A 16406-nucleotide genomic window follows, 5' to 3' on the forward strand; every position below is an offset into this window, starting at 1 on the left:
ACTTGATAAAACCATGCCATATTTTGTATGACAAACAACAGACATGTTACGTGATTAAAAGATGAGGTTTAAATGGGGGTACAAAGTAACAATATTTTTCTGTGGGAGAATGGGTCATTTAAAGAAAAAAAAAATCAAAAGATCGAAACTATTATATCAGGATTCATTCCTAAAACAGAACAAACTGTTTCTGGATATTGCCAGCAGCCAAATGTACTTACTGAATATTTAAGCCACTTGCAGAATGTCCATCTTAATGCTTTAAAAGGTCACTCCCTTCACTGCAACAACTAATCATTTTCTTACTGCACTTCTACTTGTACCAGAGAAAAAAAAAATTGGGCTCCTTCCCCAAGACAAGCAAGGTGGCAGTGCCCCTATACTCTCCAATGCTAAAAGTTTGTGCTGTGAGACCCTACAGTGTTTGTCAGGTATGCCTCAGCTACCGCAGTGTAACAAAAAGCAGTGTAAAATACATTCAGAGATAATTCTTTACATATAGCTATCTTTGACAAGCCACATGTAAGGGAAAGAGTCCTGCTTGTGTTTTTTTTTCCCTTTAAATTTGCTTCTGTTAGTCTTTTGGAGCTGAGAATTACCATTTATGGTAATAATAAAGTAAATGACAACTTTTTGCAGTTTTTAATGCAGTTGTTTGTAGTGAGTTCAGCACCGTCACATTGTTTTCCTCTGTGCTGAACGTTATTAGATATCTTGACTAATCCCGATTACATTTCTTATGGAAACATGCTGTTATAGTCTTGGTGCAAACAAGCCACACTTCCAACGAACTGGCTGAACACTTAGACTTCAACAAATGAACTTAATCCTAGTTTTGTGCCTTTCCCCCTGCCTGCCATTTTGCATTGACGTCTCTCCAAACCAGGACCTTTCACTCCATATCCTTGACTGTCCACCTCCACGTACTCAAACTCACGTTTCCCCTCTTTAATCATCTCTCCTACTCTCATAATTCAAGATTGTGCACCCTACTTCTGTTCAGAATCTGAGCTCTTGAAGATAAGCAACAGAAACTCTGGGAGGGAGGGAGATTACAGAAGGGCTACGAAGCCATGATTGCAGCAGGTGCTCACTCTATGTTAGATTTATCTAGCACTTTGCAAGACTGCCGCCCCTTTTCTTCTTCTGAAGAACAACATAGGCATTAACAGTTAAAACACTGAATCTCCCCAGGCCAGTGGTAGCTTTCTCTACATTGGATACTTTTAAGGCTCAGCCCAAGGTTCTGGGTAGGCCATGTAATTTAAACTATACATCACCTCAAATGTTGGACCAGATGATCTCTGAGGTCCCTTCCAACGTGGCATTCTGTGATTCTATTATTCTCCTGTATACTGTTTATGCGCTTGGAGCACATCTTGGCTTGAATTACCAAGACTAGAATTTTTTTTATCTTGCAGTACCCATGAGGTGGCTTTGGTTTTATTTGTTGTTGTTTTGAATATATTTGAACAGATGAACTTCATATGATGCTGAGTGTGTGACTTTTCACTCTTATGCTACCTTTTCAGCAGTCTTTGTACCCCGAAAACAACTGCAGAAGTGCATTGCAGAAATGTCCTGGAATAACACTGAATTCGATTTAGCTCTTTTGAAGTTCTCATAAACACATATGTGTATATTTGGAAGGCATCTGCTGCCATCTCATCCTCTACTTAAAAAAAATGTGACATTTATGCTTTGAAATTAAAAACAATTTTTCCGTGTGGTGTGTATAAACTCCACATTGCTCAGCCTCATCTCAAGTGACTCCTGTAGCAACAATGCAACAGAAAAGTCAATAATCTAAACAACGCCTGTTGCATAAGTAACTAAAAATAACTAAACATAACTAAATCCTGTGAAAGCTTTTTTCTTTGTACGTGAGGCAGCGGGGCAGGGCCACCTAGTCAGGCACAGAATCACAGAATGACCTGAGCTGAAGGGACCCATAAGGAACATTTGAGTCCAACTCCTGTCCCTGCATAGGGCAACCCCAACATTTACACCACGTATGTGAGTGACAGTCCAAATATTTCTGGAATGTTGTGAGGTTTGGAACTATTACTGCTTCCATCACTGTTCCAGTGTTCCACCACCCTCTGGATAAAGAAACTTTTCCCAATATCCAACCTAAACCTCCCCTCGCAAGTCCTCCTGTTGTTCCCTTGGGTCCCATCATTGGTTGCCAGAGAGAAGAGATCAGCACCTGTTTCTCCTCCTTCCCTTGAGAGGAAGTAGTAAACTGCAATAAGGTCTCCCCTCAGTCTCCTCCAGGCTGAACAGACCAAATGACTTTAGCCACTTCTCATACAACTCCCCCTCTAAACCCTTCACTGATTTTGTGGCCTCCTCTGGACACTCTCCAGCAGCTTTAAATTGGCGTAGTGAAAAGCCAAACTCAATCAATGCCAATTTGATTATTAAGCAGGTATTCTTTATTTAAAGACATCGAGCACACAGTGCATTACTCCACGTAACGTGTGCCACTATTGAGGCTGGTTACATGACTTTTATACTCGTTAAACATGCATATTCACATAGATTCCAGGAAACACGGTACATATTGATTATTATGGCTATAAATTGCAGAGGAGCAGATTTAGAATAGACGTAAGGAAGAATTTCTTCACACTGAGGGTGGTGAGGCACTGGCACAGGTTGCCCAGGGAAGCTGTGGCTGCCCCATCCCTGGAGGTGTTCAAGGCCAGGTTGGATGGAACCTTGGGCAGCCTGGTCTGGTGGGAGGTGTCCCTGCCCATGGCAGGGGGGTTGGATGATCCTTAAGGTGCCCTCCAACCCAAACCATTCTGTGATTCTATGATGTCTCTGAGAACTCATTACCACAGTTTATCACCCACGCTCGCACGCCCATCACAGTTTCTCACTGATCTTCAAAGACCTCTAGTGGTCTTTACTACTTCTCTTCATCACTGCATCCATCCTCTCAGTGAATTCAGCTCTGCTCGTTTCTGCTGCAGAACTGTATTTTTCCCCCCTTTTCGCGGCCCCCGCCTCGGTGCCCCTGAAGCATCGGTCAGAGACAATTTTCTTTAAGACAGTGATTGTCGCAAAGTTCACGCAGTGCCCACAACACTCGACCCGTTCCTCGTTCCATCCAGTGAATCCCCCACAAGCGAAGCTCCCAATCGCTGCTGTAGTTCGGGCTCTTCCATTGGCTGCGGCGCGGAGGGGTGAGCGGTGCTCCGCGCCCCTCGCCCAATCAGCATCTCTCTCTCTCTCGCGTCCCCAAGCAGTCGCCAGGTTGGTTGGAGCTCCACCATTGGCTGGCGATGGGAAGGGTGGGCGGTGCCCCGCGCACCTCACCCAATCAGTATCGCTCTCTCTCTCGTCTCCCCCCTCCGCAGCCAATCGCCGGCTCTGGTTGGGGCTCTCTTATTGGCTGCAGGGGGTGGGCGGTGCCGCGAGCCCCTCGTCCAGTCAGCATCGCCCTCTGCCTCGCAGCCCGTCCGGGGGCTCTAGTTAGGGCTCTCTCATTGGCTGCGGTGGAGAGGGGTGGGCGGTGCCCCCTCCTCGCCCAATCAGTATCTCGCTCTCGCTCGTCTCCCCTCGGCAGCCAATCGCCGGCTCTGGTTGGGGCTCTCCTATTGGTCTCAGCGGGAAGGACTGGGCGGTGCCTCTCGCCTCTTGCCCAATCATCATTTCCCTCCCATCCCCGCCGGCCAATCGCCGTGTTGGGCGGGGTCTCTGCCATTGGCTGCCGCCGGGGCGGGGCGCAGCGCGCGCGCGGGCTCGGGGAGGGCGGGGAGGCTCCGTGGGGCCGTTGCTCGCGGCGCGCGCCAGGTGAGCACTTTTTCCCGCTCTCCGGCTCGTGCGCGCCGCCGCCTCAGGGCGAGCGGGAAAGGGCAGGGGGGAAGGACGTGGTTGGTGTCCGGCCGATCCGCAGGGCGGGAGGAGTCCGTGTCTCCCTCGCCGTGGGCCGCGTGGCGGGGCTGGTGGCGCTCCAGAGTGAGGGTACGGCGGGAGGGTGTCTCGGGCCGAGCGGCTTTGCGGGCTAAAGATAGGCTGGGTGTCTGCAGCGCCGCTGCTCTGCGTTGGTGGTGGCACCGAAACGCCGGGAAATCAACTCTCTAAGACTCACTTTGGAGTTTTATAAAGCAGACATCCTTTATCGGGCTGGGCAGCGTCAGGGAGCGATCTCCATCCATCGTGTGCGGCCAGGTAGGAGCTGGGACAGGATGTGTTTCCCACTTAGACACGCGCACGAATGTTCCCAGTGATCTTGTGCATATTCTGTTACTTTCCAAGGACTCGTTTTAACGGTATCATGAACTTCACAACAGTCTAACCTGTTGCCGATTTGGGGCTTTGGCTCCAGCTCTGCCTGCCCTTGCCCTGGAGATGGGGAAAGGCTGCACACAGTGGGGATCAGAGCAGACACATCTGCTCAGCACAGATCACACTGAAGACCGCGTTTTCATCTCCAAAGAATGAACAGTGGGAAAACGCTGCCTGAAGGAAATCATCCTCTTAGAGGGACATATTATCTAACTTCCAAAAAATACAATTACTTGGATGAAACTTATCTCTACTTTAGCTTAAATCAAAATATTCAGTTTTTGTAAAACTAACTACTTCACGTACCATGACCTTGCAGTGAAGATCAGGAAAGCCTGCAGACAGAGGTGATGATAGGTGGCACATCTGCTCAGAGCACAGGACGCTGCCATTTCCAAAGAATGAACAGTCTGGAAAAACGCTGTTTAAAAAAGAACAACACACATGCTTTCAGAGGGACATTGTGTCTGACTTTCAGAAAATACAGTTACTTGGATAAGAACTTAACTCCACTTGAGCTTAAATCAAAATATTCCACTTTTTGTAATAGTAACTGCTTTTTGGATCAGTAGGAGTCCAAGGAGGCTGTAGAGCTTTGTGGTTCCCCAGAATACTTGCGTCAGAGGGAGGGCTGGGAATAATTTTTAAGCACGTTTGTGGGTAAAGAGGGGCGATTGCCAAAGAATGTTGGCTGTGATGTACAAATAAGGTGTGTTTGAAAGCGTTGCTGTGACTTGTGTAACTTTATACTTGTGTTCTTGCTTTCAGATGCTGCTGGACCATGGCTGATCGTGTTGCCAAGCAGAGTGCTATTTTAAGCAGCTTGTGCAAGATGACAGAAGACTTCAGATATATTGCGGATGAGACCTTTCCGAGCTTCTTGGGCCATTCCTTTAGTACCAATGCAAGCGTCGCTTTTGAAAATGTTACAATTTCCTCAAACCCTGGTTTACCTGTTGCAGCTTCAACTGTTGCCAGGAGCAGAATGGTCTGTGACAACAGGTAGCACTATCATTTAATACCATAAATAACATAAAAAAGTTGACCAGTTTGAAACATAGCTGTAGAGAGGAAAAATGCTTTTGACAGATTATTTGGTAGATGATAAAAATATTTACTAATCTGTTGCTTACTGATCAGCAAACATAGGATTGATTGTATTAGCAGTGAAAACTCTGCATTAAATTAGTTCATAAAATACTTAACTTGTATTAAAATTACCTTTTAAAAGAATAGTTTAGTATTTAGACTGATAACAAGGTGTTTTTAACTTAATTATTCAGCTTAGTATTGTTGTGGTTGCAGTCATATCAAGAAAATGCTTTTCACGTGTGTGTTTTCTTAACTCTATTCACTTTAACTTAACTGAATCTGTCTCATTTTAGAAAAGATATTGTAAGAATTAGTGTTACAGATACAAATGACAATTAACACAATTTAGAATTGTTTGTTCAGCAAGAAGTAGAGCAAAGAATAACAATTAGAATCCTTTGCTCACTTAACTGCTGTACTGTGACTTCACAAGAAGTAAGATTAGACTTTTCTACCCTGCCTTTCTAGGAGTACGCATTCCAAATGGGACAGCACTAGCCACTAAAAATGATAATGTGGCATTTCTCTAAACAACTGTGGAAGACTGGAAGGGGTCGTTCTGGGTACATATGTGTACCTGTAGGTACAGATTGGCTAGAAAATGCTAAAATATTCAAATAGTTGAACTTATCAGAGATGAGTGGCCATCAGTGTCATTTTTCTTTGTTTTTCTGTTCTTTGTAAAATGAGAGAAGTGCATATTAAAATGATTCTGTTGCACGTTTTTCCTTCCTACCTTTACAGGCTTTCTGATGCCTGTGCATCCTATTTGGAAGAGAAACTTTCACCTCCATTAGGATCTGCTCACAGGAGTCAGTCAAATCCTGAGCCGATGGAGACATTTGCCCTCAGCTTTCATGATGACCTGTGAGTGAGACTGTTAAAATCCAATCCTGTCCTAAAATGCCCTATCAGTGCTTTCTATCTAGATTTTTTTGTACTGTCAGCTAATTGTGGAATGCTTCAGAATTGCCTTGCCCACCTCAGGAGCAGCTTCTACTATTGGCCTTTTGATGGCAGTAACTGGAGAGCTCAGCTCTGCATTAGCCTGTTAGCTTACCTTGTTTGGTAGCCTGGGCAGTTTTTCCTACTGAAACAGCTTCTCCATGTTTTCTGAAAGAGGGATAGTGGCAGGAAGTGGAAGCATCCTGTGCAATGCTGCCAGTTAGCCTGTGGAGACCAACGTGAACAGTGTTCTGCTGTTTAAGTGACTAATTTGGCTTCATGTACATGACGGAAATGAATCTTGAGAAGTGCTTTTTTCTTTTAGCTATGATGTTTTGTTTTGTTGTCACATTACTTAAAAATTTCCTTAGTGTGATTTATTAATTGACTTACTTGAATCAGGCTTGTATTTACCTAGTTCACATTACGTGATCTAGAATTAAGCTGATGTTTCTGGTTCGTGTCATGTTTGCACTGACTTATATCTGTTCCGACTAAGTTTCCTGCAGTTGGTGTACAGAAATAAATGTCAGTTTCTATTAAATTAGCTTCCTTGTAGCCTCAGTGATGGCTAGTTCTTCAGAAATAACTAGTGCTATTGAAGAGCATTGCTGTGTGATGGAAGTGTTGCATAGGTTAGTCTAACCAAGGTCGAATTTGTTCCTGTTGTAGCAATAGAATCCACAATGTGCATCTTGCTCCTAAAATTGCACTATAGGCAGTATGTCTCTATAAAAACAAAGAATGTAAGGTTTAAGATTGAGAATGAATCAGTGTCTTGATTGTACTTGAGTAAAAAAAAAATACAAAGCATGTAGTAATTGTATTCTAGAATTTCAAATGTAAGTTTTATTTGTATATCTAAAATACTAATGCACAGGTATGGTTCAATTCGCTCAATGCAGAAATTTTAACATCTTGGATGATTAGCTTGTCTGTCAATCTGCAAGTCCTATGAAATCAGAAGTGAAAAATAATTTTCCAGCAGAAGTATGTAAGCTGTTATTTAACGGAACTGTATCGAATATCAGTGAGGCATATTGTTTATGATTCAGTCCCTAATTTAATGTTACAAAAGGTATACTGGTAGGGTGAACTTAAGACAATCTTGCCTAGGGTTTGACTGGCTCTCGAATGAATCATGGAACTCATCTGGAATAGACACTTTCCCCCTCACACTTTCCCTCCTTTTGCAGAAATGAAAGAGCAAAGAACAAACAGAAAAAAAGTAGAGTGCATGTATTAAATTAAATTTCAGTTTGTTTCATGCTATATTTTGTGAAATTGGAGCCCTTGTAATCTTTATTTATTCCTTTATTGTAAAATGACAGGTAATACATTTGTAGAGTCTGTGTTAATGGGAACAGCTGACTTCTGAGAGGCGAAGGCATTAAAATAGAATTTATCAAATATTTATATATAGACATGTTGTGTACTGATATCAGTCTATGTAGCTCACTGAGTGATTTTTCATTGAAATAATTCTCTTTCTAGGGAAGTTGCTTCACGAGTTGAAGAACCTCAGCCAGCTTCTGTTGATTTGAAAGAATCCCACTCAATATGTGGAGAACAGGATCAGAATGTCGTTGAACATTCAAATCACAGTCAAGATACCTTACTTGAGGTATTGCCACTTGAACGATTGGAAGGTATTAACATTTGAGAAAAATTGTATACTTTTTCTCCATGTAATTAGCTTTTGATGGTATAAATGTCTGCTCTTGACCCTTTCACTCTTTTGTGGCGTAGTGTGTGTAAATGGATTTTGAAAAATAGTCTTTGATTTGAGCAAACTGAAAACAGAGAGAGCTTGTGTTTGACATCGTGGTTTTAGATTTCTTCCCAAAGTACAAAGCTAGACAGGAAGCTGGTGAAAGTTGTGTTTGCTATGAAATACCATCATTAGAATGCTAGTAGGAATCTTAAATAATTTCAGGAACTTTACTTGTGGAAAAATTCTATGCAAGTTTTTTTTTTTCCTACTCTTTTTCTTTCAATAGTTGTAAGTCTATGGGATTATATTGTAACTACATTCTCTTCTCTTGCCTTATTCCAACCTGTAGTAGTTGATCTTTAAGTGCAGTCATGGTGGCTCATAACCCACTTTTCTAGTGAGATGATGCATGAAAAGGTAGTTTGGAATTCATGCTGTGAAAACTGCTTTTTTGAAGCGTGAATGAAGTAGTAGAAGTGAATTAATAATCTATAACGTATTTTAAAAGTTTGGCTGTTGATAGTAAACTTGCTTGGGATTTTTGCTAATGCTAGTTCTATGATTAAATTCTGTGCATTCCTTAAAATTCAGTATGTATAATTAGCAAAAATATACTTTTAGTCATTACCCTTTTTCTAAGATTTATCTCAATATTTGCGTAGAGTTTAATGAGGTAGTTTAATAGAGACTACGTTCAATTAGAAAGTACTATGGTTTGTAATATAAATGGGCTCTTATAAAACACACTTCTAACAGTGAAGTATTGTCCTCAGTCACTTGCTGTTGTAGTCTTGAGAAAGTGGCAGTAACTACAGCAATAAAAATTGTGATTCTTTGGGAAAGTGGGACTGCCAAGTGTTTGAACTTGGTAGTGCTTGAACATAGTTAGTTGGCTTTAACTTGTTCATTCAAGTTCTAGGATTCTAGTCTGGAAATTACCTTTTATTTTTATCTATTATTTAAGATTTAGGAACATTTTTTAATAACATTTGTATGTGCGTGTCTAAATTATGCTCTGTCTTGTGGGACTCGCTGTTGGATTATGGGTGGATATAACACAAAACCAAGGGGAAGTTGCTTATGAGTGGTTAAAAAAAAAAAAAAGAGTTGACCCAATAGGTGAAATGCAATAGTGGATTAGAACACTTGTTCCTGCTTCTGCTAGTGCAATCTGGAACTCCTTATTTTTTTTTGTAGAAATCCTTAAGGCAGTAATTGTCTTGAATAGCTTTTACAGTTCTAGACCTGATGAAGCTCTGCCTTTTTAATTACTCCCATATAGTTTTAATCATTGTTATAAGAACATGTAGACCTTGGTATTGTGATAACATACATATCTCAGGGTTAATTTTATGGTGTATGCAAAGATCTTCAAGAGGCTCGGTCTGCTGTCTTACAGAATAGCCTAGTAGCGTAACATAAGGATTTAATAAAATACTGATTACGCGGCATTTTTTTTCCAGGTTTGTCAACTGGAATATGTTTTCTTCCAGACAGCAAGAATAACAAGGTGAAACCTTTTGTAAATACAGTGAAATTAAATGCTTTCTAATATTAATCTTGTGCTAGACTTAATTCTGTGAGAGGAGGAGGGAATGGAATTGAATTGTTGTCTTACCTAGTGTATCCCTATAGTTTGTAATGGTGCTAGTGTACTGAATGTGTTGTGCCTCACTTGGCCTCCTTTTTGCAGATCATTTTATATAATTGGTACCATGGGAGCATGACTCCACTTAATCTTTGTCAGTTGTGAAGACTGTTGTTAACTCCTAGCCTCGGCACTCTTGTAGTTCTTTATCCATGTAAGGACCTTGCATTTTATCCCAACTGTAGTTTAGATTAGTGAAAAGCAGTCTGAGAAACTTTTTTGAGTGCTTTTGGAGTAGAAAATATCTACATGACTTGTCTTGACCCTGTACTTGTTAATTATTTTGAGCACTGTTAGCTCAGATGACTTCTTAAGTATCCTCAACGTTAAAAATGGCTCCATTTGTAAAAACACAATCTTCCTGCTGCCTCTGTGGGGTTTTTGTGCATGCCTCCTTACCACAGCTAGCAAATAGCTTCAGGTATTGACAGGTTGGGCCATGCTGCAGATGTTTTGATCTATTGTGTCAGAGAAGCTGACAGTTGTGGCCACAGAGATATAAGGCAGACAGGAATGGGAAATGTTGTTTCTCTTAAAGAAAATGGGCCTCAGGCTGCAGCCAGATGCTGTCCAGTATGTTCTCCTTAGTGTGCCAGCTGGTATTTAGTAAATTGATATAGTTGTTTTTCACTTGATTTTTCTGGGAGCCCGAGTGGTCAGTGAGTTGCAGCTGAATGTTCACATGGTGTCATCTGAAAACCATTATTCATGCCCCTTTCAAATTTTTGCTTTCCGAACTTCGACTTTTTTGGTGTCTAAGATGATCTGTTTATCACAAGGAATGTGAGTGTAAATCCAACCCAGACATTACATCATGCTGTTTGAAAAATCATTCAGGTATATGAAAGATAAAATATCTAGTTAGATTCAGCTGAAATACTGAAATTCAGTGTGCTCATTTGAAGAAATTATCAACAAAGCGTTGATCTGGGTGTATGATTTCTGCAGAAGCACTGTTTTAGCAGCATAGGAAACTCTTGAGGGTAGTCTTTGTACTTCTAAGTTTGCAGCTTAATGAAAGGAAGAGCATTTTTTTTTTGAAGTGTAAACTCTTTAATGCAATGCTTCAGTATTTTATTTTTAATTTTTTTAAAGTTTTATGTCATTGTGATGCTTTTTCCCCTCTTTTCCCTTTATGATGCCTGTATCTCTTGAATGTGTCTATTCTGGAAGCCAGCAGGCAAAGTCCATTGAAACTAGAATGTTTGGCGTAAGTAGAAAAAAATAGAGGGGGGGCCAAGTTTTGTATATTATTAACCTCATTAACTGAATTTATTATTAACTGAATTTATACAATAGCAAGTAACTCCTTGAAACATTTCTGTATGTTTACTTTTCACAGGTTGGTCCATCTGAACATTCTGAAAAGCTGATAGAAACTGAAATCCCGAGCGATCATTTTAGCAGTAGCCTTGTGAGTTTTTTGGAAAATGAAAAACTCTCATCTCTTGCAAGCTCAAAGGAAGATTTCACTGGTAAGCTCTATTATTCTGGGTAGTTGAATCTAGAATTCTGACACAATGTTATTGTGTACTTGAAGAAAGGTGTTTTACTCAAGTGTTTAATATAGGATTATGCTTGCTTGAAAACTGGTATTAGGAATATTAAAGAAAATTGTTCATTGGGAAACTTTTTAAAATTGTGATAGGAGTAGGTAGCTATTGAATTTGTCAGAGAAAATCACACTTGGAAGCTTAATGTAAAATAAGTTACTGCGCAGTTACTGTGAATCAAAAATACAGGTGGAAATGCGGACATTCATTTAGTAAAGCGGTAACCCTCACTACAGTTTTAGTTTAGATTAATAGAGAGAAACTTTTATGATGAACATGTACATGCAGTTAGAATTAGATTTTACTTGAGCTTTAGTTCTCTTTAGTTGCCAGATATGCATCGTGACACCTAACTTGGAAGTCTCGTTGACTTGCAGAGGTAAAGAGAGAGCCTGAGTTCTGTATAACAAGAATTTTGAACTTTGTGCCCTTCAAGCGGTGGCTGCAGAAGGACAAAAAAAGCTCTTTATTAATGCCATTGATTTTGCACATAATGTGAAGGATGACTGAGTATATCCTCAGATGCACCAAGAATGGGAAAGGCAGAGCGATGAACAGATTTGCTGTCATCTTGAGATCAAGCAGCCCTGCTCTCAAGTAGGGCTACTGGATTTCTCTGCATTTAATCTATAGGTGTCAGGACTGTCTTGTGAAGTTTCCTTGCTATTTCTTGTTGCACTTGTGTGTTAAGCATATAAAAATTAAGTTAATAGCTTGCTAAGTAAAAAATGCTATTTGTTTTTTTCCATCGAGGGGGGTGGAATTACTTTTAACTGCCCTTCTATGGAGTTAGTAGTCTTTAGTTGGAAATACTTGTCTGTTCTGACAAAGCTGTCAGTACTGACAAAGCTAACTGATCTTTTTATTTTTCCTGGTCAGTGTGTGAGGTACTAATTTCTGTCATATAATTCTGTATTCATTGTAAATTTGGAAGCTGGGTGTTTCTAAAACTAAGGATGAAGTCTCTGGTGTCTAAGGTAAAATACATGAATCTGCTTTCTCATTAATTGGAAGATAGCAGATTATTATTTCGGTTTCACAAGGAAGTCAAGGCAGGTTAGCAAGAATAAAACAGTTATTGTGGTGGTGTTAATTTGAGTTTGAATTGTAGGTATTTCTCTACCTTTCACATAATTAACTAATCCTTATATAATTTTTAAAGTGCTCTATGGATATTTGTTCTGAGGATATATGTTAGTCCTCTTTGAAAAACTGAGGAGACGTGGCCTGCTGTAATCCTTCCACCTTCTCCAATATTAGAATGCTGATTTTTCATTTATTGACCTGCAAATGTAACAGATCCTGATTGCTTTGATGTAATACCAAAATTGCCAAGCATCCATAGCTTCCAGTTTAACTAAATCAGGTTTTTATATGCTTCTTTAAATCAGGCTCTTTGTAGAGGGCACTTGCAAGACTGGGAATGCACAAATAATGATGACTTGCCTCTGTCTGTATATATGTACTTTTTTTCCTGTACATTCTTGGCATTGTGTAGACCTCTTTAGCAGAAGGAAATACTAAGAAGGTTATTCTGAAATACCTTTTCGTGGAGAAGAATTGAGATACACAATGAAGGCAAAATTGCTGGAGAATTCTTAAACTATCACTAGCAATCTAAAAATGAACGCTTGTTTAATTATGTGGAAAGCAAAACATGGTTGAGTTTTTAAATGCAAGGCTTCCTTGAGTATACTGTTGTTTTAAAAAAGGGAAAACGCAAACAGGATATTGTTGACTGGAAATGAAAGAATAATAAGTAAAGATGTCAAACTTCTTGGAATGTTCTACAGTGGTTTTAAGGGTGCATTTAACCATGCCCTAAAAAGCTGACTGATCTTTGAGTCTTCAAAACCAAGCAAATAAATGCCCTGGAAACTCTTCTCTCCTCTCAGACCCCACAAATTAAAAAAAAAGCCCCCAGACCAAGAAGAATTGTCTTAAAAAGCTTCTTACTTAGCAAACAGCAATCGTACTGTTCTTAATAATAATACTTAACCTTTTTTTTTGTTGTTGAAATGTAGAACTATGCTTCGGTCACTTTCTGTGAAGTTTGTAAAGTATTACATATATTTTAATTTGTGAGTGCATATATGATTTGCTGGTTGGAATGTAGTGGTGTGTAGATCATATAAAGGGATGAGTCACTTGATAGCCTGGGAGTTAATGTGCTAGCTTATAGCCATCTTACTTTGCTTTATATCACTAGTCATGGAGTAAGACACTTTCTGTGACCTAATTATTCTAAGGCAAAACCAGGAAAATTCTGCTCTGGCAGTGTGAGTGTATTGTGAGACTCAATGTATTAAAAGTTCTAGATTTGCTTTGATGGTACTTAAGTCGATATAAAATGTCTGTGAAAGGCGAATAGGGTATTTTCTTCTGTTTCAATAGATGATGATATTGATGATGATATTGATGATGAAGAGTTCTTTGGTAACCAACTAGAAGGCTATTTTGAGCAGCTTATACAACCAGAAATGGTAAGAGGAGATGCCGACATACTGAAACTGTCAGAACGCTGTACAGCACTGAAGCTTTCTGAAAAAGGCTTGTTTCAGGTAGGTTTAAAGTAAAATTTGAAGCTCAGCATACCCAATGGCTCTTAAATATGGTAGCATCATTGAAGATTGCCTGCCAGGGTGAACTAGGTTTTCATTCTTTCCTGACAAACCTAAGTACTGTCCAACAGGTACTCTGTACAGCAAAGGAGTCTTCTTAAAATTAAAGATAGCAAATACTGCTCTAAACTAGGAACGGAGCTGTTTGAGTGAGCTGTTGATGTTCCCTCAGTAAAGTTTTCCTTGGGGGAAGGAGAGAGAAACAAGCTAGGTAGCCATTTTTGTATTTGTTTTCCTTTTCCTTGCAGTGCAAGAGCTAGCAGTGGATTCATGTGTTTGTTACAGAAGGTCTTGCTGTTCATGAGATAAGGTGGAATTAGGGAAGTAACTGATTGTCCCAAGAGGCATTAGTCAGGAAGGCTTCAGTAGAGCTGAAGTTTCCTAATATGATGTTTCCTTTATTCAAGTCTCCTTTCAGGTTTCCCATTCCTCTCTAACCCTGCTTCTCACACTCTGCTTTGACCTGTTTATAGCCTTCTCCTTTCTCCTGACAAGCAGCTCTGATAGAATTGATTGCACAAGGTTCTACTGTTACTTGGTCTTGCAAAGGGAGGATACACACCGAACCCCCCAAACTTCTAAGACTGGATTTCTGTCCCTTCTCTGGGATGATGGAAACATGTCCTCGGAGAAATCCTTTAATAAATAATACAGCATCAGTATTTCCTGAAGAGAGACTTTTTCTGCTGGACTACTTAGTACTGCATTTCTTAATCTTTATTACAAAAGATAAAAATGCTTTTAGAGTTTTGAATTATTTCTGCTGGTCTGAATTTAAGAGAATGCCTCAGAGGTACTCTGAGTGCTTTAAGGTATGAATATTTGTTATACACCTTGCTTCCTATCCCAGCTTACTAGTAGTGATTTTTAGTGTCAGAGGTGGTAACATGTTTGTACATAAATGTTTGGGATCATCAAATTCACAAAGGGGAATTATATAATGGAATTATAGGACGGTTTGGGTTGGAAGGGACCTTAAAGATCATCCAGTTCCAACCCCCCTGCCATATGGGGTGACACCTTGCACCAGATCAGGCTGCCCAAGGCCCATCTAGCCTGGCCTTGAACACTTCCAGGGATGGGGCATCCACAGCTTCCCTGGGCACCTGGGCCAGTGCCTCACCACTCTTATTGTGAAGAAATTCTTTCTGATGTCTAATCTGTATTACCACATCATTGTAACTAATCAGAAGCCTCTACTGATACCATCATCTTGTGATGACATGATTTTGATTTTGATTACCAGACTCTGAATGCAAAGAATTTTAGATTTCCATAAGAAAGGTAATACCCATAAAATACTTAATTTACCCTGTCATCTCAGCCGTAGGAAGCTGAATTGAAACAGGGCATATTTTGATCTCGCTTGTAACTTGCTTGTAATATCTAAGAGATGGGCCTATTGTCTGTGTGGGAAATGCTTAATTTTAATCTGATGGTTCTGTGACAAAACTGTTTTTGGTAGTTTAACTAGTTGCTGCTTGTAGTTAGAGTTGCAGTTTTAACTGCAACATAATTCAAAGAAGAGAATGGAATTTTTTTTGTAAGATGGTGATTAAACTTGTTGAAAAGAAATGTAATTCACTACTGACAAAAGATTCTGTTTCATTTTTTGTTCCTGTTACTATTAAGGTTACATGCTGGCACTTATTTTGTGTCATACAGCTAGTTCCTAAAATATTTTTGATCACTGGTTTATTATTTTGGATAGCAATCTCCAAGGTTTTATTAAGTTTATAGAATCAGAGACTTGTTTTTCCAGGAGAGCAAATAAGTCTGCTTAAATAAGTGGTCAGTGCATGAAAGGTAAGCGTAGAATAGCAACTGACTGGCTTGTGGTTTATCTTTGAGCAGCAGTTAGCTCCATTACAGACACAGTGTCAGGGATTAAGTGCCTTTCCATTTTCCTGACTTTGTAATGGTGGATGTGATCCTGCCAGTTGAATGCAGGAAAGTGTGATTGGTTTAAACAGTTAAACGAACTGTAGCTTCTGAAATTTCCTATCTGACATCAGTGTTTCCAAGCTGTGGGAAGTGGTTTGTTAACCCTGTAAAAGCAGTCTACATAGGCTGCCAGTTGCTGATCCACGGCTGTATGTGAAGAAAGGAATAGGTGGTTATTTGAAGAGTAACAGTTCTGCTCTCTGACCTCGGGTCTTCTCTACTTGTGTAAGATGTTTCTGCTTCACTGTCATTGTAGATGTGTGGATGGGGTAGGTACAGCAAGTTCTGATTTGTATTGAGAGTCCTCATCCATCAGTGAGTCAGCCAGAAGGGGAAGGATGTAATAGGAATAAGAAGAGATCCTCTGTCTTCTTGCCGTGTGTGCCCTTGGAGGCAGATGCATGGATTGACATAGCCAGGGACTTGTTCCTTTGTGATGGTGCTGGCAGCTAGAGATGCCTCCAACCGTGGCACATGAGTGAACAAATGATGATGATCTCCTTCCTAGAGAATTTTTTAACATTGTAAAAGTGACTATAGTGTTTTTTCTTCAGTGTATCTGTTCTAGGGTAACTTAAATCTTAAATGTT

General features: G+C 40.2%; 1 protein-coding gene across 3 annotated transcripts in view; it reads left to right on the forward strand.

Annotated features, from left to right (window-relative positions):
- The first annotated feature begins 3758 nt into the window (after positions 1-3758).
- The window catches only part of CEP192 (centrosomal protein 192), a 65373-nt gene continuing 52725 nt past the window's right edge, over positions 3759-16406 (forward strand). The window contains exons 1-8 of one of the 3 annotated variants that reach the window (XM_054059713.1): positions 3759-3804; positions 5068-5301; positions 6136-6258; positions 7831-7985; positions 9514-9560; positions 10876-10908; positions 11041-11173; positions 13646-13812. In XM_054059713.1, coding sequence (XP_053915688.1) covers positions 5081-5301; positions 6136-6258; positions 7831-7985; positions 9514-9560; positions 10876-10908; positions 11041-11173; positions 13646-13812 — 879 coding nt within the window. In that variant the 5' untranslated portion in view covers positions 3759-3804; positions 5068-5080. Of the gene's footprint in view, positions 3805-4026; positions 4183-5067; positions 5302-6135; positions 6259-7830; positions 7986-9513; positions 9561-10875; positions 10909-11040; positions 11174-13645; positions 13813-16406 lie in introns of those variants that run through there. The other 2 variants (XM_054059712.1, XM_054059714.1) reach the window with 2 other exon arrangements.

Source organism: Cuculus canorus, chromosome 2 (assembly GCF_017976375.1).
Source record: "Cuculus canorus isolate bCucCan1 chromosome 2, bCucCan1.pri, whole genome shotgun sequence".
Classification (NCBI taxonomy): Eukaryota; Metazoa; Chordata; class Aves; order Cuculiformes; family Cuculidae; genus Cuculus; species Cuculus canorus.